At 38.1% G+C, this 27,016-nt stretch overlaps 2 protein-coding genes across 3 annotated transcripts in view; one reads left to right on the top strand and one right to left on the bottom strand.

Annotated features, from left to right (window-relative positions):
* The first annotated feature begins 2,184 nt into the window (after positions 1 to 2,184).
* On the top strand, positions 2,185 to 12,714 carry ARL1 (ADP ribosylation factor like GTPase 1). Of its 2 annotated transcripts, NM_001126367.3 has the most exons (6): positions 2,318 to 2,387; positions 4,577 to 4,714; positions 6,618 to 6,699; positions 7,588 to 7,699; positions 9,483 to 9,661; positions 10,373 to 12,632. In NM_001126367.3, the coding sequence occupies exons 1-6, from the start codon at positions 2,384 to 2,386 to the stop codon at positions 10,401 to 10,403; spliced, it is 546 nt and encodes a 181-aa protein (NP_001119839.2). In that variant the 5' UTR covers positions 2,318 to 2,383; the 3' UTR covers positions 10,404 to 12,632. The 2 variants fall into 2 exon arrangements, with proteins under 2 accessions (XP_027821517.1, NP_001119839.2); XM_027965716.3 differs by lacking the exon at positions 4,577 to 4,714 and having other exon boundaries at positions 2,185 to 2,387; positions 10,373 to 12,714.
* Positions 12,715 to 17,472: 4,758 nt separating this feature from the next.
* UTP20 (UTP20 small subunit processome component) overlaps positions 17,473 to 27,016 on the bottom strand; it is an 87,538-nt gene continuing 77,994 nt past the window's right edge. The window contains exons 55-62 of the mRNA XM_012174896.4: positions 26,599 to 26,730; positions 25,995 to 26,127; positions 24,082 to 24,269; positions 21,491 to 21,562; positions 19,626 to 19,889; positions 19,313 to 19,439; positions 18,042 to 18,187; positions 17,473 to 17,798 (exon numbers count right to left, since the gene is read on the bottom strand). Of these exons, the coding sequence (XP_012030286.3) occupies positions 17,643 to 17,798; positions 18,042 to 18,187; positions 19,313 to 19,439; positions 19,626 to 19,889; positions 21,491 to 21,562; positions 24,082 to 24,269; positions 25,995 to 26,127; positions 26,599 to 26,730 (1,218 nt within the window). The 3' untranslated portion in view covers positions 17,473 to 17,642. The remainder of the gene's footprint in view (positions 17,799 to 18,041; positions 18,188 to 19,312; positions 19,440 to 19,625; positions 19,890 to 21,490; positions 21,563 to 24,081; positions 24,270 to 25,994; positions 26,128 to 26,598; positions 26,731 to 27,016) is intronic.

Genomic DNA, 27,016 nt, shown 5'->3' with positions numbered 1-27,016 from the left:
CTATAGGATGGCTATAAGTTAAAAGTAAAAAATAAGTGTTGGTGAGGAAGTGGTGAAATAAGAACCCTCAAATGTTGGTTTGAGGGAAGCAACCAGGGCAGTTTCCTTGGGGGGAGCAGTGGGGGAGTTATTGCTTAATGGGTATAGAATTTCTGTTTGGGGTGATGAAAATATTCTGGGATTTGATAGTGGTAATAGCTGCAAACTTCATGAATATATGAAAAACCACTGAATTGAACACTTAAAAAATGATACTATTGTATGTGAATGATTTCTCAATTAAAAAAAAGACCACATAGTCTAACGAGAAATTCTCTGACAAAGTACATATTATTGCAAAGAAACATCTGAGATGTAACACATATGTGTGAAAATCACACATCTAGTTATGATTTCAAAATGTTGCTTAGTTTAAAAAACAATTATAAATGCACAGTGTGAAAAGCCCTTCTGAAGCTTATATTTACTATACTTTTATATTTATTATATTTCATAGGTTCTGCTTCATTCTGCTTGGAATTTATTCTGCTTGGAATAAAATCTAAGCAAAGAATGTAACTTTCACTAGCAATGGAACCCACTTAAATCTTAAGTTTCTAACTTCGGAAACTAGAGAAAACTACAGTATGGTAGTTTGCAAATCAATTTACCAAACGTACGGTTACAGAAGGCATCATAACGTAGTTACTTTAGGTCTGGAAGTTAAATGATCACAGTAGATGTCCTAGCTCTATCGCTTAGCTCTTTTCCACTTCATCTGTGACTGAGATAGGTGGAATTGAAGTTCCTTCTAGCTTTAACATTTTAAACTTACTCCATCTAATTGTGGCTTTACAGTCAAAAGAATTTTGGAATTGTTTTCCTTGCTTGGACTGTATTAAAGTGTTCACATTTTAAAATTTAACATATTATTATTGTACCATAACATTTGAAAGGGATTAAATCAATTAGACCAACTGATCTCATTCCGCTGAGAATTGGCCTGAGGCAATACCACCATCTGGTGGTTTCTCTTCAAACATAACTTTCTAGAAGACGGTTTGGCCTCATCAAATTAGGACAGGTGGTTTACATATGCCTATTTTAGGAAACAAATTTAATAATGTTGCATATGTTTTAAGTTAACTAATGCTTATGTAATTGGTCTTAAAAACTTGTAATTCAACACATTGTCTCAACAGCTATTTGTTTAGTGCCCAATTATAAGAACAAAAGAGCAAACAAAATAAAAAATACTTGCATTCATAGATGTAACAGTCTAGTGAGAGAAAGTAGACAGATAGGCATAATAAGTAAGTAAATTATGTTAACTGGTAAGTTCTACTAAAAATCAGGATAAGGCGGATGTAGGGTAGGTTGCAATTTTAAATAAAATCTGAACAAAAATTTGAAAGAGGTCACGTCAACTCTACACGCTTGTCTCAAGAATAAAATTCCACTGACGTACAATCTAAGTATCTAGCTTTAATTCTATCGTGCTACTATACTTCCGCTTCCTCAAATGTTCCTTTGTAGTAACCAGGGACTGCAATACCAGGTCAACATTAACAAGGTTATTAACATATTAACAGGATAATAAAATATTAACAAGGACTGCATTGTGAAAAATGACTGTGCCCTAAAAATACATACCTTTCCTAGAGTAATGACTTTAGTATCAGGAAAGGTACAGGTGGAAGAAAGGAGGGGCTCTAACGCTGACCCTACAGACCACTGCGACGCCTAAAATCTCAATAGCCGCCTCACTGTAAGGCTGCTCCGCAATGGTGGCGCAGGGCTCTTCCTATCATTACTATGTAGTTCTATTTCCTGATCCGAGAAAGGAACCGGGGAAAATCAGGTAAACTCCGTAGGGTGCTTCTGGACCAGGAATTTCTGCGACGCCGCAACCTGCGCCCGCGCCCAGTCAGACAGCCGCATCCAGGCCCGACGCGCATCCCTGGTTGGCGGATTCGTCACTTCTTGGTGTCAGAAGTTAAAATGAAAATTCTAATTTCTCTACTTCGGAATCACTTCTTTTCCAAGAAAACAGAAGCAAGAGCAACTCGGAGTCCTTGAATCTTTTTTTTCCTCTCGTGACTCCCACAATATCTACACCACGTTTTCCGGGGATTGCGTCGAAAGCGACGACGCGGACGCTCAGGCCTCGGTTTCCAGCGCGCAGTCGCGGCGGCCCTCGCTCCCGCCCCTGCCGGGAGGTCCGACGTGGAAGTTGCTGGCTGACCCAGCTTCCAAAGAAACTGTCTGGGAGCCAAGAGTCCGAGCCGGTGCCGGAGCGCAGGCCTAGGCGAGGGGAGGTGGCGGCGCCGAGACTCGAATAGGAGTCGCTGCCGAGGTCGGGGCCGGTCTCTGACAGTGGACGAGGGCGGACAGGCGGTTCATCATGGGTGAGAGATCTGAGAAGGGAGCCTGGGCGCACTGAGAGGCCGAGGCCGAGGGGGCTGGGGTTGGGGAGAGGAGGAACAGAGGGGCAGGCCTGGGAAGCCCAGCCAGCGTCTCAGGGAGCTGGTTGCTGAGGACTTCGGTCACCTTGGCTCTTCACTAGTGTGCGTGGACTCTGCCTCGAACCTTCGCTTCCTGTCTCCCCGCGGCGTCAGGGTTGGGTCACCGTGGGTCGGTGAACTTTTCCCTTACCTCCTCGGACCCAGTGCCGCTTGCTGGACGGAGTTGGTCTGCGAACTTGGCAACATGTCAGTCGCAAGTTCGCTAAGGTTTCTTGGGTGAAAGATGAGCTCTGACCTTGTAGTGGCAGCTTGATACTGTCTCCCTGGTCGCTGGGACAGCGTCAGTTTAAAATCCAAAAGGTGTTGCTCGTAATGTTTTATTGCCAACACGGCATTTATCTGCTTGCCTGTAACTTTTTCTGTAAGAGGAATGTGGCGGGGGAAGTGGGCAGGGAAGGTATTACTGGTCAGTGATGACGTTTTAAACCCAATTTTTGGAGTGCTAATTGAGAGAGCTACATTGTCGTCAAAAGCATCAGATAGAGCTTCGCTCCCCAATGGAGCCCAAATGAAGGTGCAGATTTTTTAACTTGTTCACAACTCTCCAAGTGATGCAAATTCTTTGGGTTATTTAAATACCTCAGCTATTTTCTGGGGAGTTTCCATCTTGCTCTGAAACATCAGAAGTACTGCCTTGTCTTTTTGCATAACCCTTTAAGTTTTTTTCCTACTGCCTCTTTTTAACCTGTGAGAAAGGATTTTGTCAAGTCACACTGCTTATGTTACAAACTTTCAGGGTTCTCTAGCCCATGGTGGATTCATTTTTCCAGACTTGTAGTTTAAAATTTTGTCATTTCTTTGTAAAATAACCAGGTGTTGTTTGTGAGCATCGTTTCTGTTGTCAAGTTTTTTATATTGTCAGTGTAACTTTTTTCTAATCTTTTCAAATGTCTTTTGGTAAGAAAGGGCCAGAGTGCTTTTATTGGGTGGGGAGGGGTAATCATTAAAGAAAGAACTTATTTTAAAAGAGCATCTTGTTTGATTGTAGAAATGATAAAGATTCTGAATTTCCACCTCCGTCACTAAGATTTTAGGGGTTATTTTATTTAAACACACATCAACAATTTAATCTATTACTGGGAGGCCCTGCTGACACAGAGGATGATTTTAAATTTTAACTTTTTTTCAGCTGTATTGAGGTATGAATGACAAAAATTGAGTATATTTAAGGTGTACAGCATGATATTTTGATATATATATACATTGTGAAATAATTACCACATTCAAGCAGATTAACATGTCCATCACCTTACAGTTACCCTTTTTGTGTGTGTGATGAGAACACTTTGAGATCTGCTGTCTTAGCAAATTTCAAGGGTACAATATGTTATTAATTAAATATAGTTACCGTGATGTACATTAGATCTCCAGAACGTATCTTCTAATGAAAGTGTATACCCTTTGACTAACACTGTCTGATTTTCCCCACTCTCCCAGCATCTGGTAACCACCATTCTATTCTCTGTTCACAAGTGCTTTTATATTACACAGTACCTTGTGTATAGGAAGCTTTCTGGTAATAGTTCATGATATGTTGAATGTAGCTTTATTACTAATTTTTAAAATGTTTTCATCAAAAATAATTTTTGTTATTTTTGGCTTCTGTCTCAATTTCTTTGCAAGTTACATTCCTTATGGAGAATTCTAAGTGATTGAAGGTACTTACGGTACTACTGTTGTACAACAATAATAATTGCTTTTCATGTTCAAGGACTTCATTGTCCCACTATCATTCTAATTTGCCCTTTAATTTCTAGGGATAATGAGGATATCATGTTAAGCTATCCATATTCTCTAGTTTAGAAAGTGAGCTACATGAGGGGAGTCATATTTCTCTTATTTTTTGCCTATATCTTCTGAGCCTGCCTAACATAGTATCCAGGACATTGTAACAATCAGTAATTACTAGTTTGATGTTAAATGATGTATTTCATTGGAAGCAGTGTTCCTATGAATGGAGGAAAATACTACAATGTTATTGAATTTAGTATAGCTTTTAAAGAACAAGATTAAATGTTTTGTGGATCTAGTTCTTGAAATAATATTGAAATACATTTTTGTTATTTTCTAAGGTGGCTTTTTCTCAAGCATTTTTTCCAGTCTGTTTGGAACTCGGGAAATGAGGATTTTAATTTTGGGATTAGATGGAGCAGGAAAAACTACAATTTTGTACAGATTACAGGTTGGAGAAGTCGTGACTACTATTCCTAGTAAGTGTTGGTATGATTAATTATAGGATAGGGACTTTTGTTTTCCATTGAAAAAAACTCTATTTCTGAATACATATGTAATGTAATTAATAAGATTTATAGACTTCTATGAGCATAATATTGATAACTTTTTTTTCATATATTTATGGACAGCTTGGTGTAATTTATGAACCCCTGTCCATGGCTGGGTTCTGCTGTTTAGAGCTGTTTTAAAAGTTGGGTAGAGTTAAGCCACATAATATCATTGAGAGCCAGTATCTTTATTGATAAAATGAAGATAATAAATATTCATTCGCTTTGAAAATAAAGCCAATGAATAGGGAAAATGAATCAAGTATATAAAATAATTCGTAAATCTGAGTAAAGAATTATCAGTATGTCGATACTAAGTTATACTATTACATGTGCAGTGTTTTTTTTTTTCTGTACTTGTTATTATTTGATTAAGATTAGGTTTTTGTTTTTTTTTTTAGTAATCCTATTGATTATTTTTAAAGATCTGAGTTGAAGAAACTGAGTGTTGAATTAATCTGGAACTTAAAAATATCAAGAGAAGTGACACCTTTAAATCAATTGATATCTTAGAAAAATATTCTTTAGTAGTACTAATTTACTACATAAGAAGACTGTTCTGTTACTTATACTATTTTCATTTTTTTACCCTGATCATTAGTATACTTAAACTAAGTTTAATAGTTCGTAGAGTTTGTTCAAGAATGTCTTTAAGTTACTCCGTCACTCAAGGTATTTCTATTTAGTACTATTTAAACTTCCAGATTAAAAAAGAAAAGTCTAGCTTTTACAAAAGAACTTTTTGGACCATGTCATCTGTTACTTCTTGCTACCGCATTCAAGAAATTTCAGTTTCTTTGGTTTTTGGTTCTCAAATCTCCTATCTGTGCTGCAGTTGAGTCATGGTGGCCGTTGTGGTACCCACAGCTCAGTGGATTGCGTTTTAGCAGATGTGGTTTATACCACATTCTTTCTGCAAATAAACAACATTTGTAATTGAGGTTGAAGATGGCGATTACACTGCTACCTAATTCTAAGGGAGACATCATGAACTTGCTTTTTACTTTTTCGCTCAAGATGTGCTATAGTAATTTTTTTATACTTGCCATATATACTCTTAAGCATCATTTACCAGTATAAACTTAAATCTAAAAAATTAATTGTCCAATTATAGCTGTAAGTTACATCTTACTTTGATTTTTTTTAAGTTTATAAAATCTTAGTAATTTTCATATGTATAGCTTCTAAGTTTTTTCAGCATCTTCTCCAGCTCCTCTGGATTCCTTTCATTGAAAGTAATAGTATCTTGCTTTAGGCATGTGATGCCAAGCTCCACCTAAGAAAGATGGCAGGGAAAGGGGTTGAGACTCTTCCCTTTTGACCATCTAGCTGTGACCTTACTGTCGATGAGCTCTTGAGGAAGTCTTCAGAAGGTCTGTGAAATTCCCTGCCTTAGCGAACTCAGCTTCCATAAAGAGGTATACAGCCATTGCTGTGCCTTACTGAAGTTTAGAATCTAGGCTTTTATCCTATTTGCTACATACCAAAATTCCATTTTTTGTAATACGTTTACAACTGTCCTTTCTAAGTATAACTTTCTGAACACTTTTGTATGCCATCGTTTAACATAATAGGATTTCCATTGAGCAAATTATCTAATTGCAGAGGTGGCTGGGGGTTCTTATATACCCTGAAAGTGGGGTTGATCTTGCTTATTGGGGGAGGGTGGTGTGTGTGTGTATGTATAGCACAGCATACTGTCGTAAATGGAATAATATTTGAACTAATAATGTGATTCAGCAATTACTGCTAATTGCTGAAACTCAGACTGCACACTTTGAAGACAGAAGGTATTAGTCTACATATACTATTAATTTGCTTTCTCTTCCAGCCATTGGATTTAATGTTGAGACAGTAACATACAAGAACCTTAAATTCCAAGTCTGGGATTTGGGAGGACAGACAAGCATCAGGTATGGTATAAAGGCCAGACCATTTTGTAGTATTGGGATCTTTATTGCTCTTTTAGGGTTAACAGCAATAAACCAAAATATGTCTTCTTTTGTAATGTAATGGGAGCTACCTAGTTTAAAATGAGGTAAAACCACCTTATTCTCTCAATTAAAATCTGAGAATTAAAGATTTTTAACTGAAAATAATTAAAATTTACAGAAGTCAGTTTTTCCTATATCACTTAGATGAAAATTTTTTCCATGAAAGTCTCAAGACCTGATTACTTCAGTAGTTTTTAAATAAAAAGAATCCTCTAGTTAATACTTGTCAGTCCCTTCCTCTGTGAGACAGACTATTTTGGATTTCATGAAAATACCTTTTGGGCCCACTATTTAGGAATAGATGCATTCCCCAAGCACTTTGCTACCTTTTAACTCATTTTATTTCTTGAACCACTTTGGATTCATTTGTTAATTTTAGCCATTTCTACTTCTTGTCTTCAGTGATCAATTTAAAGTCTGTTACTAAAATTATTTTTAAAGAACCCATTTCTCTTAAGGAGTTTCTAGTTAAAGATTTATAAGATACAGTGATCAGGTCTGCATGAAACATTTTTTCATCAGTACATTTAGTGATTTTATAAATTCTTCTCTCAGCCTGTAGTCTAAACTTATTCTGAAGCTCCTTGATCCTATGTTTTCTCAATATTCTTTCTACCCACTCCCATCTAAGGGATATGATACATGTCCATCAGAAACACTCATCATGGCATTGATACTGATATGGGTGCAAAAGGATTGGCAAGTAACACCCTTCACCCCACCATAGCCAAGTCCTAGCATATAAATTAACCTATCAGTTTCATCTTTCAAATAATAATATATTCTCCCTTTCTGAATTTTCTTTAGGCCATACTGGAGATGTTATTATTCAAACACAGATGCAGTCATTTATGTAGTTGACAGTTGTGACCGAGACCGAATTGGCATTTCCAAATCAGAATTAGTTGCCATGTTGGAGGTAAGAAAACTTTATTAAAATGTGGGTAAGTCATTTATATTTGCTTGCTCTTTTTATTATTTATTGTCACATGCAGAAATACGTAAAAGGGAAACAGGGGTCTTCCCCACACCCATGTCTGTAGTATCATTTTCTTTTATGCAAATTACTTTCTATTCCAAAAATACTGTTGGGAAGAGTTGAAGACAAAAAAAAAATTCCAGTCCTGTAACTTCCTTTAAATAAAATTCCTTAATTTCCAGAAAATTCAGAGCTAAACCCTTTCTAAACTGAAGTGACTATTCTACGTCACTTCTGTGAAGTGATTGTTTTTTTTAATGTCTTCATTTCTGGTTGTATAAATTAGCATATGGAAGCAGATTTATTATATAAGTGTATAAATAATAAAGTATATTTGTCTTAGAAACGTTGAAGTTCAGAATGGATTTCTGGCACAATTCTGGCCCCTGTTTACCTCTCCCAGCTTTATCATTTTTTTACTCTTTCCTGTGTTTACAGTACTTCAGCCATACCAATATTTCTTTTCTTTGCTCAGTGAGTTTGTGTACCTGACACCTGGTTTAGGGTTTTGCACTTGCTTCTCCTGCTTGGAATTCTCTTTCCCCAAATCTTTGCGTGGCTGCCTTCTTGACATGTTTTATCTCACATGTTTCTTCCTCAGAAAGGAGGTCTCAGTTATATTCTAACCCTTTATCTTACTTTATTCTTTGTAACTATTTACCATTTCTTTCTATTATTTGAAACATTTGTTTACATATGTATGCTTCCCACCCTAAAGTGTAAAGTTCTTTGCCTTTCCCTTGTACCCCTGATGTGTGGAACAGTGTATCACAGCTCTTAACGAAGAACCCAATACATTATATTCACTGAGGATTGTAAGATACTGATAAGCTAACTGAATTTAGAGGGTGCATTAAGTAGTCATCTAAAAGATTTAAAAATTGTTAAATAAGCTTCTCAAATGTACTAATGATTAACTTAATAATGAAATTGCCTTTGCTTGAGAAAATTAGATGTATAGGTTTCCTTTTCCCACTAAAACTATGATTCTGAATTACTCAATTATTGAATGTTTAAGTTCCAGGCAACTTGATTCCTAGTTAGAACCAAAACTTAGAATATTTTGGACTTCTGAGTTCTTGGATGATTAACTTCTTAGTAGCTTCCAATTTATAAATTTCAACCTAAAGTTTTAAAGTTTTGCCAAATTTTTTTTTTAAACAACATAGCATCACATTTATCATAAAAGCTTCTTAGACCAAATTCAAAGTATAAGGAATTTTAAGGGACTGGTTAAATGCCTCAGCTATAACATATTTTTAAAATATAAGCTTTATTTAGCTGTAATTCACATGGTATAATAAACTTTTATTATATGAAGTATGGCATAAAAGAAATGGATTATTAACTTCAGTTCCCAATTCTCAAATTGTATTGGATTGTTGTTAGGTTTTTTGTAGTATTAGGATTTGACTTGTGTAATCTTTCTCCATAGAAAACTAAAAGTTGTATTCATTCTTTAGGAATTAACTTTTAATTAATTCAATCAATATTTATTTATTAGTGATATAAAGTACACGTGGAGGTTGAATCAGGACTATTATATTAAAACTTACAGACACAAAACCAATTTGTTTTACCTTTGTACACAAAACATCTAAATGGAGTAAAGAAATATAAAAAGGAGTTAGGAAATATGCTTTTAAAATAAGATTTTTGTTTTGACATTTCTTCCTAAACTCAGGAGCAAATTGATTAGAGAGTATTTTTTTATTTTACTTAGGAAGAAGAGCTGAGAAAAGCCATTTTAGTGGTGTTTGCAAATAAGCAGGACATGGAACAGGCAATGACTCCCTCAGAAATGGCAAATTCACTTGGGTTACCTGCCTTGAAGGACCGAAAATGGCAAATATTCAAAACTTCAGCAACCAAAGGCACTGGCCTTGATGAGGCAATGGAATGGTAAGTATGTTTCCAGAAGCCATTTGTGGATTTGTGTGTACATGCATTTGTAATTTCCCTTTGGTCTTAAGGATGAAATCAGATTACTTTGCATTTTATCATATTAAATTCCTCCACCTTTTTCTTCCACTTGTTTTCATGTATATCTGCTATTGTTTTAGCCACACATACTAATTATAGTTAGGTAAACCACCTCTCTGCTGTATTAATAGCTTTTTCCTTTACTCAGCTCACCCTCCAGTTCCTTATCCTTCAGGACTTAGGTTGAGGCTCTCTGCTTCTCGAGTCTTTCTACCTCCAGGCCCACTGCCTTACCACACACACAGATGTCCTTGTCAGAGATCAGTGATATAATAGTACTTGTTACACTGTCTTGTAGTTGGTTTGTGCATCTGCTCATAAAATTATCATCTCCTTGAGAACTGAGGCTAGTTTTCATCTCTGAATCATCTACATCTGACCTGGCTATAGTAAGTAGCAGCCTGGGAAGTAGCGATTTTTCATTCAAAGCATAGACAAAGTGAGAGCTAAAATATACCCTTGTGGAGACTGAGTCCACAACTTCATTCTTCTAATATAACCATCTTAACCTTCATCATTTAGAGTGCTTTGGAATTCATCTTCAGTATGAAATTTATATTATAAATGGTCATTCTCTATACCTGAAAATTTGAAGTTAATTTTATGAAACTGTTCATGTTCTCTTCACAGGTTAGTTGAAACATTAAAGAGCAGACAGTAATTCAGTCACTTTTGCTCCTCTGAAACGAAGACCACATCACATATCCCTTTGGAAACAGTTAAGTGTGCTCCACACTACTAAATGTTAAAGCTGTCTGATTGTCAGCATATACCGAACTGACTGGAACATTTGTAATACATATTAAAACTAAGTATTTGGTTGGAAGGGTAACTCATCGTGATTGAACCAACTGAATGTCTGCCCTATATAATGTAAAATATTCCTTCCTTGTTATCTTGTGTTAAGGTATATATTCTATTTGTATGCAGTCCTATTATTCAGATACAGTCCTATTAAAGAATGTACTCTTAATGAGGAAAAAAACCCTCCGATTTTTAAATTAGTGGTTGCATCTTGTTTGTATTAACACTAATGAATATCTTAACTCAGATTTTTCCCTCTAAAATGAATTAGGTTTTTCCAAAGATTAGGCTCAATAGAGAAGGCCAAGAACTTAGCATGGGTAATTATAGTCTTCATTTGTTTAATGACCACTTTATCTAAGCTGTTTCATTTAAAAGCTTTTGGTTATAGGCATGAAATAATTATTTTGGTGGCTAACTTCACTGACTTATCTGTAATTATTATTTTATACTATTTATAGTTGTTTAGGAACTTTTTTCAGATTTGGACCTACTCAGTCAATTTGTTCAGGAATCCTGCCATGTAGCTAGAACATCATTTTTACATCTTCATTTTTATGGACATGGGCCCAAAATGCTGATAGACTGGCTTGACTAAAGTCACCTGCAAGGGGATCTTACAGTGAGATTTCAGGGTCAGAAGCTTGTCCCATGAACTATACTATAAATTCCTGGAAGTGCCAGCATTGACAACACAGCTTAATTCCTTATGTAAAATTAAGCTAATAGAAGTAGACATAGTGCATTCAAAATAATGTCTATAAATTTTTCCATACTAGTAGAGGTAGTAGAAATAGTCCTCAATGGTTATATTTGATCAAATTCACAACACATTAAACAGAATTTCATATTAAAGGAAATTTTTTGAAAACAAGACTTATTTTAAGAAGCATTATAAAGGATGTTTTTTACTGTCTTTGGTTCCTTCTATCTACCTGTAATTGAACATGTGACTTTGAATGGTGAAAAGTCAAAATCTTATTGATTCTAGAGGGAGAGAAACTAAGTATTCCTGATTTAAAAAATTAGACTTACTGCTGCTAGACTATCAAAAACAATTATTTTCTAATGGACTTTTTAAAGGAACTTTACAAACAACCCAGTCTACAGTGAGACAGAAGTAAATAGAGACCTTAGTAATTACTAAAATTGGGAGCAATTTTTTTCAGGCCTTCTTCCAGGAGCATGTGTTCCCAGTGTACCCCAAAGTACTAACAGTATATAACTGACATCGTGTCCTAGTTTGCAAGGCACTCCTGATGAGCAAACTGTCTTTTTCATATTCATATCCCTAATGTCCAGTATGGTACCTGGCACATTATGGCACCTCAGAATATGTTCATGGTTAAAAATGGTAGGCTGTATGTCTGTCAGCTAGGAAACTAGTACATCAGCACTTTATACTTGGGTCCCTTTCTGGTCAGTGGCACATATCTAGTGTTAGACTTGTACCTAAATGGATAAGCACTCCCCGGTGGTTCAGGAACACTGTGAAAATAGAAGTATGGGGAGGTACAACCTTGGCAGGCAAATGCTGCCTGACAAATAGCCTTGGTAGCAAAGGCCTGCACTTGGATGATCCTGATCCCTCTGGTTTGCCACAAAGAATAGGATGGGATAAATAGAGCATACACTGACATTAACCTGGTATAAATGAGAAGGTCCTTGTCTAGCAGGAAACAGCTGTACGTTACAGGAGGTTGAATGTTTATATTTATAAAAATCTACTGAGTCTTGTTTCATGAGAAGCCTGAAAAGGACCAAACTTGAAATCAGAGCATATGAGTTCTAGGCACAAAGGGCCACTCCATCAGTTTCTGTTTGGTTTTTCTTTTTGTACAAATAATATCAAAGGTTTCTTTTAGCGCTAACATTCTGTTTTATAATTCTGTTTAGTAGTTGTGCTGTGTCATATGATCAAATTTAGAAAGAGAAATTGAGAGTGGAATTCTATTATCAGAATACCTGAGATGCACTTTAAATTGTGGAACTGTAAGCTCCTTGAGGGCAGGGACCATACCGTATTTACTGTTAGAATCCCTTGCATCTAGCGTGGTGCACCTGGCACATACTTGGTACTGGGCTCTCAATAAATATTTACTGGAATAAATATTGATTAAATACTGATTAGAATGATTAAATATTGATTAAAACAAAGCTGTGCTCAATATACTTGAGATATTTATTTTTCCTGACTTTGCCTTTAGTATTAATAACTTTTGATTTATAAACTTTCTATAAAAGCAAATACCTGCACTTTAAATCACTTAGAATTGGGTCTGCTTTCCAGGATGCCCCATGTTTATCCTTTTGGGATATTACAAACACCTTGGAAGTGTGAGAACTCCTGTTTGAGATACAAACTACATCACAACACAAATTGTGAAGTTCATGAATGTTTGAACATTTGATTCCTATGCCATATGCTGTAATATTCTAACCCTGTCACCATAAAGAGCATGGGCGTTCAGTCCCAGGTTTAATCTTGACTCTGCCACATTCAACCTGTGTCACCTTTAGGTAGATTATTTAACCTGAGATGAGATTCCTTATCTGTAAAATAATGAGTTTTAGGAAGCTGTTAGAAAGACTTAAATAAATGAGTTAAATAAAATGTAAAGTGTAGGATTTTTCCTCCCCCTACCCTTCCAAATGTATTGGATACTAAAGAATATTGCTTCTGTTTAATACATCAAGTGTAGAGAGGCAAAAGATAACATATGGTTGAACAACATAATGCCATACTGTTTTCCATAGTATTTTATAAAAAAGTTCCCTTTCTTCCTCCACGCTTCCCCACATTTGGTATTGTCAGCCTTGTTAATCTGAAGGGTTCAAAATGGAGTTTCACACACATGTTAATCTGCATTTCCCTAATTATTAACAAGGTTAATACAGGAGTGACTCAAAAAAAGGACATAGCTGATACCAAAACCTTACTAGTACAGGTTTTAGTCCTTTAATTTCTGGTTTGGTGAGACAGTGGTGTCTAGGGACTCCTACAGCCAAGGTGGCGGTTTTGAAGTTCATGAGTGCCACCACGAGCTGGTCTCAAGACAGTGACTTACTAACCAGTACACAGTTCAGTTCAGTCGCTCAGTCATGTCCGACTCTTTGCCACCCCATGAATTGCAGCACGCCAAGCCTCACTGTCCATCACCAACTCCCGGAGTTCACTCAGACTCAGGTCCATCGAGTCCGTGATGCCATCCAGCCATCTCATCCTCTGTCGTCCCCTTCTCCCCCTGCCCCCAATCCCTCCCAGCATCTGAGTCTTTTCCAGTGAGTCAACTCTTTGCATGAAGTGGCCAAAGTACTGAAGTTTCAGCTTTAGCATCACTCCTTCCAAAGAAATCCCAGGGCTGATCTCCTTCAGAATGGACTGGTTGGATCTCCTTACGGTCCAAGGGACTCTCAAGAGTCTTCAACACCACAGTTCAAAAGCATCAATTCTTTGGCGCTCAGCCTTCTTCACAGTCCAACTCTCACATCTGTACATGACCACAGGAAAAACCACATAACCTTGACTAGACGGACCTTAGTCAGCCAAGTAATGTCTCTGCTTTTGAATATGCTATCTAGGTTGGTCATAACTTTTCCTCCAAGGAGGAAGCGTCTTTTAATTTCATGGCTGCAGTCACCATCTGCAGTGATTTTGGAGCCCCCCAGAATAAAGTCTGATACTGTTTCCAGTTTCCCCATCTATTTCCCATGAAGTGATGGCACCAGATGCCATGATCTTCATTTTCTGAATGTTGAGCTTTAAGCCAACTTTTCCACTCTCCTCTTTCACTTTCATCAAGAGGCTTTTTAGCTCCTCTTCACTTTCTGCCATAAGGGTGGTGTCATTTGCATATCTGAGGTTATTGATGTTTCTCCCAGCAATCTTGATTCCAGCTTGTGTTTCTTCCAGTCCAGCATTTCTCATGATGTACTCTGCATAGAAGTTAAATAAGCAGGGTGACAATATATACAGCCTTGACGTACTCCTTTTCCTATTTGGAACCAGTCTGTTGTTCCATGTCCAGTTCTAACTGTTGCTTCCATACCTGCATACTTAAGGCAGGTCAGGTGGTCTGGTATTCCCATCTCTCTCAGAATTTTCCAGTTTATTGTGATCCACACAGTCAAAGGCTTTGGCATATTTAAGCAGAAGTAGATGTTTTTCTGGAACTCTCTTGCTTTTCCATGATCCAGCAGATGTTGGCAATTTCCAGTTGAGCTATTTCAAATCCTGAAAGTTGATGCTGTGAAAGTGCTGCACTCAATATGCCAGCAAATTTGGAAAACTCAGCAATGGCCACAGGACTGGAAAAGGTCAGTTTTCATTCCAATCCCAAAGAAAGGCAATGCTAAAGAATGCTCAAACTACCGAACAATTGCACTGATCTCACATGCTAGTAAAGTAATGCTCAAAATTCTCCAAGCTAGGCTTCAGCAATACGTGAATTGAGAACTTCCTGATGTTCAAGCAGGTTTTAGAAAAGGCAGAGGAACTAGAGATCAAATTGCCAACATCTGCTGGATCATGGGAAAAACCAGTACACAAGTACTGGTTACAGCCTGTTACAGCCATATTTGGTAACTGGGTTAAGGGCCACTTACGTTTCCTTTGCAATGCCGATTTCTATCTTTTGCCACTTTTTCAACTGTATCATCTTTGTTGGTTTTTGGTATTTGTTATCTAGCCTGGGTGCTGTTAATCCTCTATCAGTATAAGGTACATACCACATCCCGGGTGTGTCATCTTATAAGTAGTTCTTTTCTCACATCATCCCTCTCTAGATAGCACTTACTTTTTGTCTTATTTTTCATTCTTTGACAGGACAAGCCCCTTACGCTCTTCTCCTTTTTTGAGTATCATGGCTATTTTCGACTTACTATCTTCCATATAAATTTTAGAATCAGCTTGTTGGGATAATACGAGGAACTCCTTTGGGATTTTGCTCAGATTTGTATTTAACCGTAGGTTTCCAACTGGGGAAGAACCAGCAACTTATGATACTAAATCTTCCTACCCATGAATGTGAACTTCTCCATTTGTGCAGATCTTTCTTAATGCTCAAGTGTTCAGTTCAGCAGTCGCTCAGTTGTATCCAGCTCTTTGCTCCAGGCTTCCCTGTCCATCATCACCTCCAAGAGCTTGCTCACATTCATGTCCATTGAGTTGGTGATGCCATCCAACCATCTCACCCTGTCCTCCCCTTCTCCTCCTGCCTTCAATCTTTCCCAGCATCAGGGTCTTTTCAAGTAAGTCAGTTCTTTGCATCAGGTGGCCAAAGTACTGGAGTTTCAGCTTCAACATGAGTCCTTTCAAAGAATATACAAGACCGATTTCCTTTAGGATGGACTGGCTGGATCTTCTTGCAGTCCAAGGGACTCTCAAGAGTCTTGCTCCAACACCACAGATCAAAAGCATCAATTCTTGGGCACTCAGCTTTCTTTATAGTCCAACTCTCACATCCATACATGACTAGTGGAAAAACCATAGCTTTGACAAGACAGGCCTCTGTTGGCAAAGTAATGTCTCTGCTTTTTAATATGCTGTCTAGGTTGATCACAGCTTTTCTTCCAGGGAACAAGTATCTTTTTAATTTCATGGCTATCATCTGCAGTGATTTTGGAGCTCCCGTCTGTCACTGTTTCCATTGTTTCACCATCTATTTGTCATGAAGTGATGGGACAAGATGGCATGATCTTGGTTTTTTTAATGTTGACTTTTAAGCCAGTTTCTTCACTCTCCTCTTTCACTTTCATCAAGAGGCCCTTCAGTTCCTCTTTGCTTTCTGCCGTAAGAGTGGTGTTATCTACATATCTGAGGTTATTGATATTTCTCCCAGCAATCTTGATTCTAGCTTGTGCCTCATCCAGCCCAGCATTTCTCATGATGTACTCTGTATATCAGTTAAATAAGTAGGGTGACGATACACAGCCTTGACATACTCCTTGCCCAATTTTGAACCAGTCTGTTGTTCCATGTCTGGTTCTAACTGTTGCTTCTCAACCTGCATACAGATTTCTCAAGAGGCAGGTGGTCTGGTATTCCCATCTCTTGAATTTTCCAGTTTGTTGTGACCTACACATAGTCAAAGCCTTTGGATTAATCAATAAAGCAGATGTTTATTGCTTTTTCTATGATCTAATGGATGTTGGCTATTTGATCTCTGGTTCCTCTGCCTTTTTTAAATCCAGCTTGAACATCTGGAAGTTCACGGTTCACGTACTGTTAAAGCCTGGCTTGGACGATTTTGAGCATTACTTTGCTAGTGTGTGAGATGAGTGCAACTGTGTGGTAGTTTGAGCATTCTTTGGGACTGACTGGAATGAAAACTGACCTTTTCCAGTCCTGTGGCCACTGCTGAGTTTTCCAAATTTGCTGGCATGTTGAGTGCAGCACTTTCACAGCATCATCTTTTAGGATTCTAAATAGCTCAGCTGGAATTCCATTACCTCCACTAGCTTTGTTTGTAGTGATGCTTCCTAAGGCCCACTTGACTTTGCATTCCAGGATGTCTGGCTCTAGGTGAGTGATCACACCATTATGGTTATCTGGGTCATGAAGATCTTTTTTGTATAGTTCTTCTGTGTATTCTTGCCAGCTCTTCTTAATATCTTCTGCTTCTGTTAGATCCATACCATTTCTGCCCTTTATTGTGCCCATCTTTGCATGAAATGTTCCCTTGGTATCTCTAATTTTCTTGAAGAGAGCTCCAGTCTTGTCTCCTTGCTATTCTTTGGAACTCTGCATTCAAATGGGTATATGTATCTTTATAAATATCTATGTAAAATTTTATAATTTTGCAAATCTGCTTGATTTACTAACTTCTTCTACCTGCTGTCTTGCTATTTTAATGTGTATTTTTAATAAAAGAAAACTACATTTTAAACTAGTGTCAAATGCTTTTTAGACAGTGAAGATACAGTAGTAGTATGAAATATTTTAATTAAAAACAAACATGAATTATATTAAACTGTATAATATACAATCTATGCCAAAGTTTAAATTAAATAATAAAACCTGCTATGATTGTGGACCAGCAGGTACACCAGAAAGTTCGTGTTTCCGGGTAAGTTCGGACACAGCACAGGGAGCACTTTACTCCACCATTGCTAAATCTTTCAGGCTGTGGCTCTTTTGTCTCTTGGCCTTATAGCCTGGACGCAGGAACTCAATCTTTCTCTTCTTTGCTTCACTTTTATTTTTGTGTTTCTTCAGCTTTTTCTTGGCAGCAATATCAGGATTAGTTACAAACTTGAAAAAAGAATAGAAATTTTGTATTACTTTTAAAGTAAATGTTAAACCAATGAAATTCAAATGCAGAAATGAATCATTTTTGAACATCACAAAATATGGAGCCCCAGCTATAAAGTCCCACCTCTCAAACATAGCCAATTCCTCTTTCCTCCCTGGGTAAGTATGACACATACATGCACACACGCCTGGTTAAAAACAGTTAAGCCCAATGAACAGATCAATTTGAAGCAGCAAGCCTACCTCCAAAGCCTTTCTCTTTTTCCGGAGTGCCCTTTTCTCAGTAGCCTGTTTCTGTACAGAGGCAAAGGCTAATGAGAAGCTCTCAAGCCCGACCAGCTTTTTCAGTAATTCTATGATTTCCTGGGATAGATTCTTCAGTGAAGGATCTAATGATACACAGAGTAACAATTAGGAACACATAGGAAAGGACATATTTGAATATGTACAAAATTAACATGCAGAATTTAAATTCCCAAGGCATGATCGCTTTTGTTACTTCAGCATTAAACACTGATCTGAAAACTAGTCTGTTTCTGAGTTCCTGAGAGGAGAATAAGCAGAGGTGTTGGACACAGCATTCCATGGCACCTCCTCATCAAGGATGCGGCCAGAGATCAGAGACCATGAAGCACCTTCCCACGGGGACCCTGGCTCAGAAGACATGGAAGTAATCTGAGAACTGGACAGACGCTTTGTGTTATCTTTATTAACCTGCTCAGGTCTGTGCAGATGGGGGCAAAGAAAGGTAAGCATGTATCTCTAGGTCCTCTCTAATTCATGGGTCACAGAGGCTTGGCTCTGGCTGTAACCTCTTTTTTTTGCGGGGGGTGTGGGGATCAATGACTCCTTTTAACCACCAGTGCCTGGCAAATATTTGGCGCTCCATAAGTGCTGGTTGAGAGCCAAAGCCAACCTGACCTACTCTAAAACACTCTCAAGGTTGTAGGAATAAGATAGCTACTGTTTTGACATTTACTTCATTTATTAATATTTTAAAACGCTTAACATTCACTTTACTCCCTTGCTTTCCAATCCCGAATTTCCACTAGTCCTGTTACCAAGAGAGAGAACTTAAGGATCACTGAGGGAAAGTTACCAAATGAACCAAGCAAGAAAATATACTAGGAAAAATGAGAACATCTGAAGTAAAAACTATTTGATAGTTTTGCCTTATAATTCTTAACAGACTTATAGTGACATTTGTTCAGTATTGTTCACAGCACTGTGAGGTTTAAAACCACCCCAAATTGGTTTTCTTTTAATATTTAATCTACACTTAGGAGTTAAAAAAACATCATCCTTTAGGAGAGAAACCTTGACTCTTAGACACAAAAAAGCATACAGAAGATAGTAAAAAATAACACAAATATGCTTTATTTGTTTGCTGTCACCTTGATACCGAGCAAGTTTTCTTTCTTAAACTCTGGCAGAAAGGGAGGACAGAAAAGAAGAAGGAAGCATTCAGGAGAGAAGATAGGTATTTTAACATGTAGAAGACGATGCAGAATTACCCTGCTCTGAATAGGTGCTGTTCAGTTCCCGGAACAAAGGCGCTATGATCACTGGGAGGTACGACTTCACCTTGTCTCTTCCAAGGTCCATTGCTATGGCTCCGAGACATTTAAAGATGCATGTTCTCTGAAAGTATAGATCATTTTTCTTTTGTACTTGTAGCTACAGAGTTAACTTAGAAAACAAGATCTTTTTAGGGGCAGATATTATGCTACAGTTGTAGGTTCAAAAGGTTTTAGGGACTTGGGAGGATAGCTAGTGTCATTAAAAAAAAAAAAGACTACTTTTAGCCATTTTGCATATGTACCACACCTTTAAGGGGTTTCTAGGTGAATACGCAGCTTCCACTTTTGCAATCCGGGACAATTTCTGGATCAGCCAGAGCAGTGTGGCTGGCCTGCTGTGCTCTTCTTTCTCATCTGCACACGGCTTGTGTTCTTCCACACCCTCTCCGGCCATGCCATCACCTAAAACTTCCTGTTCTTCCATGTCTTCTTTTATGTCCCCTTGCTTGTCCCCAGAATCAGGTTCCAATAAATACAAGACTTTGGCTACAAACAACAAATTCTTAACAACCTTAAATAAAGGGGGTGTGGGGAGTGGGAGAGAGGGGAAAGGTAAGAATTAGATGCTGATTTTGCAATAAATATGGCTTGGAAAAGCAGAAGCTAAAACAGTATCCTACAATTAGACAATAAAAAACTGGTATTCCAATATTCATGAGCAGTCCCTTTTTGTAAAAATTCAGTTTACCTGACAGTGTGTCCAAATCTATTTCCACGTAACTTTTATCCATTTGGCCTACTTCTGTTAAGGTCCCACTGAGTAATTTCCTTCTTGACTATCCATTTATATTTTTCAAGAGAGCTTTCATCCTCATTGCATTAAATTCCTTCATCTAGTCCTCATAGAAATAACAATTTTCATTTTCTGAGCACTGACTAGTTGCTTTGTATACATTCCAATTCACCTTTAAAATATCCCTATCAGGTGCTACTGGGCTTCCCGGGTGGCATTAGAATCTACCTGCCAATGTGGAGACGCAAGAGACATGGGTTTGATCCCTGGGTCAGGAAGATCCCCTGGAGCAGGAGATGCAACCCACTCTAGTATTCTTGCCTGGAGAATCTATGGGCAGAGGAACTTAGCAGGCTACAGTCCACGGGGTTGTGAATAGTCAGACACAACTGACCACATCAAGTACTATTATCAGCAGGGAAAATCAAGGCAGGCTCAGAGTTGTTGAATCTCACCCAAAGACAAAGTGGTCAGCCGGAAGTCAAAGGTCTTTAGAATTTAAGCCCAAGTTCTTATATACTGAGCCTCTTCTTTCCCACATATCCCATTAAATCAAACTGTCCAGGGGTGGTTTTTTCAGTCTTGTAATAATGGACCCATTTATCGAATCCTAATCTTGGGACATCTATGAAATCTCTGCTGTGGGTACGTCACATCTATTGTGTGATGGAGGAAATCAAGTTGGTTTTGAGCTCCTTCACCATCCTGGCTACTCAACAGAGTAGCAGCCACGAGAGTCTACTGTGTGCCTGAAGCTCCCCCAAAGGTGGCACTCAGAGTACTGCACGCTGTCCAAGGCTAGCCTGGCCACCAAGAGTTAATGCCAAGTGTATCCCTTCCTTCTGGAAGCTGGGCCTTTGTGAGGACAGTACCAGATTTAGAGGCCTTTCCCTCCTTAACAGCTCCTTCACATTGTTAACTCCAAGACTAAGATGAACTAAAATCCATCATTTCGTTCATCCTGAGTCAGTACTAGTCAATCTCTTCCCACCTGTCCTGGGTATGTATGGTTTATCAGCCTCTACTAAAATATATTGTGTGAGACCCCACCCACTGTCCACCCTGGACTTCTTTGGCCTCACTTTGCTATCCATTCCCCCTGCATTGGGAGCACAGTCTTAACCATTGGACCACCAGCAAAGCCCCCAAATATATCATTTTTATTGGTAATTTTAAACAGAGCGAGGAGTAATCCCAGTTTGGACTCCAGAGTCGATTAGATATGTGTGCCTAATTGATCATGTATATAAGTGTTTATTTATATTTCATTTAATTCCCCAAGACTTAACTAGGAAAAACAAAAACCAAATGTGAGCTTACTCCTATACTGCTGGTAGCATAGGTCCCTTATATTTAACTGGAAGGATCATGATACTTACCTGCTCTCCTAGAGACTGGTCCAAGAATTTGGAGTGCAACTGATGGCAAGAGGCTAGGCAGATACTTTTCATCTGTGAAAAGAAAATGGACATTGGTAGACACAATACAGGGTATTCCTGATTGTTTTCAAAGACTTCAAGTAACTGTAATAATGCAACTATGGTAGTAGATTTTTGTCTGAATGAGCACCTGCATAGATCTAGAGAAGGAAGGTTCATGAGCAGAAATTAAATGTTCCCTTCTGTCTGTCATAAGCATTTTAACTAAAGGACATGGGGATATATAAATCATAATCTTTAGATTACTGGTAGACAACTTTACAACCTTCAAATACTTTTCCTTCCTCTTTTCTTTTCTTCCATCCTTCACTCTCTTTCCTCAGAGAAAAATCCACTACCTTAGTTGCACTATTATAGTTACCTGAAATGTACCAAGGGAACATTTCATGCAAAATGGGGACTATAAAGGACAGAAACGGTATGGACCTAACAGAAGCAGAAGAGATTAAGAAGTGGCAAGAATACACAAAAGAACTGTACAAAAAACCAAACAAACAAAAAGAACTGTACAAAAAATACCTTCACGACCCAGATAATCATGATGGTGTGCTCACTCACCTAGAGCCAGACATCCTGGAATGCAAAGTCAAGTGGGTTTTAGGAAGCATCACTATGAACAAAGCTAGTGGAGGTCATGGAATTCCAGTTGAGCTATTTCAAATCCTAAAAGAGGATGCTGTTGAAGTGCTGTGTTCAATAAGCCAGCAAATTTGGAAAACTCAGTAGTTGCCACAGGACTGGAAAAGGTCAGTGCTCATTCCAATCCCAAAGAAAGGCAATGCCAAAGAATGTTCAAACTACCACACAATTGCACTCATGGCACATGCTAGCAAAGTAATGCTCAAAATTCTCCAAGCCAGACGTCAACAATATGTGAACCATGAACTTCCAGATGTTCAAGCTGGATTTAGAAAAGGCAGAGGAACTAGAGATCAAATTGCCAACATCCACTGGATCATAGAAAAAGCAACAGAATTTCAGAAGAACATCTATTTCTGCTTTATTGACTATGCCAAAGCCTTTGACTGTGTGGATCACAACACTGTGGAAAATTCAAGAGATGGGAATACCAGACCACCTGACCTCTTGAAAAATCTGTATGCAGGTCAAGAAGCAACAGTTAGAACCAGACATGGAACAACAGACTGGTTCCAAATTGGGACAGGAGTACCTCAAGGCTGTATACTGTCACCCCGCTTATTTAACTGATATACAGAGTACATCATGAGAAATGTTGGGCTGGATGAAGCACAAGCTGGAATCAAGACTGCCAGGAGAAATCTCAATAACTTCAGATACGCAGATGACACCACCGTTATGGCACAAAGAGAAGAACTAGAGAGCCTCTTGATGAAAGTGAAAGAGGAGAGTGAAAAGCTGGCTTAAAACTCAACATTCAGAAAACCAAGATCATGGCATCCAGTCCCATCACTTCATGGCAAATAGATGGGGAAACAATGGAAACAGTGGCAGACTTTATTTTTTGGGGCTCCAAAATCACTGCAGATGTTGACTGCAGCCATGAAATTAAAAGACACTTGCTCCTTGGAAGAAAAACTATGACCAACCTAGATAGCATATTAAAAAGCAGAGACACTACTTTGCTAACAAAGGTCCATCTAGTCAAAGCTATGGTTTTTCCAGTAATCATGTATGGATGTGAGAGTTGGACTATAAAAAAGGCCGAGTGCCGAAGAATTGATGCTTTTGAACTGTGGTGTTGGAAAAGACTCTTGAGAGTCCCTTGGACTGTAAGGAGATCCAACCAGTCCATCCTAAAGGAAATCAGTTGGTCCTGAATATTCACTGGAAGGAGTGATGTTGAAGCTGAAACTTCAGTACTTTGGCCACCTGATGTGAAGAATTGACTCATTTGAAAAGACCCTGATGCTGGGAAAGATTGAATGCGGGAGGAGAAGGGGATGACAGAGGATGAGATGGTTGGATGGCATCACCGACTCAATGGACATGAGTTGGAGTAAACTCTGGGAGTTGGTGATGGACAGGGAGGCCTGGTGTGCTACATATAGTCCATGGGGTCATAAAGAGTTGGACACAACCGAGCGATGGATTTGAACTGATCCTCCACTCATTCAATGTGTTTATGGTGTTCCCACTATAAGCCAGGTGTTGTGCTAGGCCCTAAGACATGGGAGACAGATAGAACATGGTCCCTGCCTAACATTTTCATGAACATGCTGATCTCACTGAGGCATCAACAAGGTTATGAAGGAGGCACGACAGACAATATCTTCCTTTCTAGCACTGATAAAGAACTTAAATATGTAATGGAGGATACATGTGCTAACTAAGCAAATAAAAAATCTGATTAGGGTCTAAAATTTTTCTTCGAAAAACCTTGGCCTTGAGGGTGACCCCTCTCTAGTTACTAATACTCATGTGGATCCACATGTACATCAAGTTGTTGACTGGAAGAGTTCCTCCCAAGGGCCAACCCTAAGATGGTAACATGAACCAGAATGAATACCTCACAAAGATGAGGGAAGGAAAAGGTGTTAGAGAAATCTTACCTTTTGCTCAAGGTCACTTGTTAGGAAGCGGATTGCGACAGGTTCCGAGACTTTGTTTTTAGTTTTTCTGACATGCCATTTTCTAATAAGTTCCTCAGGTTGGCAAGAAGCAAAGAGTAATCCAAAAATCTGGGCTGCTGTGAGCCACACCCAGCTGTGCGGATATCTCAAGTGGGACTGTACGTGACCTGAGGGAGCCAAAATGCATTCTCAGACGTCTCAAGGCTTTCCTGACTCTATGGTGGCGAGCATGACTAATTTAGGCATTTCTTGAGTATCTATTATATGCTTGAATTTAGGAACCAAAGATGAACAAAATAGTCCCTGCTTCTCAGAAGTGAGGTGGAGACTGAAATAACTAGAGAACCAACTTCTACCATGAGAAATGACATGACGAGAGAGATCTGAGTAAGCCTAAAAACAGGCCAGTTTCATAAGAACTTAGCTTCAGATTCAAGGAGGTAAGGTAGCATCAACAACTGCAATTTCAAATTAAAATTAAATATATATATGGGTACACGCGTTTCTCCTAACTGTTGAAATCAGTGGCACCAGGTAGCTGACTGGAAAGGTATCATTTAATAAGGCATTCTGTGCGCCAGCCACAGGCTAAGTGTATTACACATATTAGCTCATTTAGACCTCACAACAGTTCTGTGAGGTTGGAATTGTCATTCACAGTTTATAGTTCCAAAGGGGGCTAAGTAATGTGCCAAGCTGTACCAGGCAGAACCAAGCCTGGACCCAAGCTCAATCTGGCCCCAAAGCTCATATCCTTAAATATGGCCTCGTAAAGGATCTTCATTATGTGCCCTCAAAGCTCTTATTCTTATGCTACTCTCAGAGCCACTCTCCATATACCACACTTGGGAAGTGCAATAGAAAAGCCTTGTGTTGGGGAACAGGACTAAAATTTTGAACAATCCGTGTCGTATCTGAGTTTTAGTCTATGCTATATTTTATGAAGATGGTTTTACTTTTTCTTTTTATATGAACCATTGTAATATCTCAATGGAGCCATACCAGAGTAGGCTATACAGTAACTTAGTAACTGGATTATTTTTCTCATAAAATCATGAGTTCTCTTGAAACAAATGGTTATTTAAAGCATTCATTGCAGTGTCTATTTCCTAGTATTTAGTTTTGATTAATCAAAGCTAAAATGTTTAATTAATAATTCTAGGATCTTATTTTTTATTTAAAGAGTGTTACATAACAAATATTTCCATAGCAATGGAATGATTTAGTAAATTATGGCACATTTACATACAATGGATTATTTATAGCCAATTAGAAGGATATCTATTAAATGTTATATATAATATGCTTACTTAAATATAAATAGGATATAAAAGTTATATGGAATTAGGCAACCTCAAAAAAACCCTATGGCTATTTGACAAAAGTAAGACTGGATGGAAATGTGTAACAAATAAGTAGCAAGGAGGACTTCGGGAAACTTCTTCCTTTCTTTTACTCCTCCATAATTAACATAGCTGGGCTTCCCTGGTGGCCCAGCGGTAAGGAATCCACTTGTGATGCAGGAGACACAGGTTTGATCCCTGGGTCAGGGAGATCCTCTGGAGAAGGAAATGGCAACCCACTCCAGTGTTCTTACCTGGGAAATCTCATAGACAGAGTAGCAGCCTGGAGGGCTACAGTCCATGGGGTCACAAGAGCCAGACAATACTTAGCAACTAAACAATAATTAACATAATTTATTTATAAATGAAATATATTATTTATGAGATTATACTAATTTGCTTTTCCTCCCAGAAAAACATACTTTCACTGGGTGTCATTGCCTTCTCCGAATCAATCTGAAAGGCCTATTAAATCTTTTTTTTATGAACTTTCCCCCGATATTATATATTCCTAATGTGTTTATTTTTAAAGAAAAAGGAAATACTCACTCCAGATTTTACTCAGAGTTTCAGAGGGCTTGGTAAACTGAATGATATTACATTCCTTGATGAGTTTACTTATCAGTACAAGAAAACTGAACAGAAGGCGATCTGCAGCTTTTTCTTCAGTCTCTTCCATGATCTAAAAGTAGGAAGAATGTTTAATTAATTAAGACAGTAATTTCAAAGTATTCTACGGACATTTTTACTCCAGGATGTACATCTATAGCAGGGTTTCTCAACCTCAATACTGCTGACATTTTGGTCAGGTAATTCTTTGCTTTGGGGGACTGTGCTATGCATTAGAGGATGTTTAGCAATACTCTGGCATCTACCCATTAGACGACAGTAACACCCTTCTGTCCTCCAGTTGTGACAACCAAAACTATCTCCAAACATTGCTCAATGTCCCCTAGGGGCTTATGAAATTTTGATCGTCATATACTATGGAAGATAACTTAATCTTCATTTCAAAAAAGAAGAACTGCACTGAGTTCTTACTTTTATTAATAAAAATTTTTTTTTGACACAAATATTTAACCTGTTAGCTACACTACCTCAAGTAAAACTACAAAAATAAGCCAATACTTTTACTCCCTAACAAATAACTTACATCTGTAAAGTTTTCAGGATCAATCTCCTTTTCAATCACAGGGAGAACAATTCCAAGTCTTCTCTCAAAATTGACTCCTTCACTCTCCGCAAAAAAGCCACAGATCAGGGCAGCTAGTTGTCGATTTAAGCGCTACAGAAAATAAGACCATGACAAGACAATAAACTTGGGAGGCTATTTCTAAAACTGAAATGAAGGTGGTTATGACTGTCCTCAGTAGTTCTTTATGATACCAGAAGTCAACAGAATGTGGATTTTTGGTAGCTAATATGAAAAATACAAAGAAATCTTCATCTCCCTAGAAGAGAAATTTTAAAAAGTGGTATTCATGATTATCCACTGAATAACTCTTTTCTCATTTTTTTATTTAAAAAAAAAAAAAAAAGCTTTCCAGGCCCCCTGCCCAAAATCCCATTCT

Source organism: Ovis aries, chromosome 3 (genome assembly GCF_016772045.2).
Source record: "Ovis aries strain OAR_USU_Benz2616 breed Rambouillet chromosome 3, ARS-UI_Ramb_v3.0, whole genome shotgun sequence".
NCBI lineage: Eukaryota > Metazoa > Chordata > Mammalia > Artiodactyla > Bovidae > Ovis > Ovis aries.
Note: the sequence above shows the minus strand (reverse complement) of the source record. Positions and strands in the feature narration are given on the sequence as shown.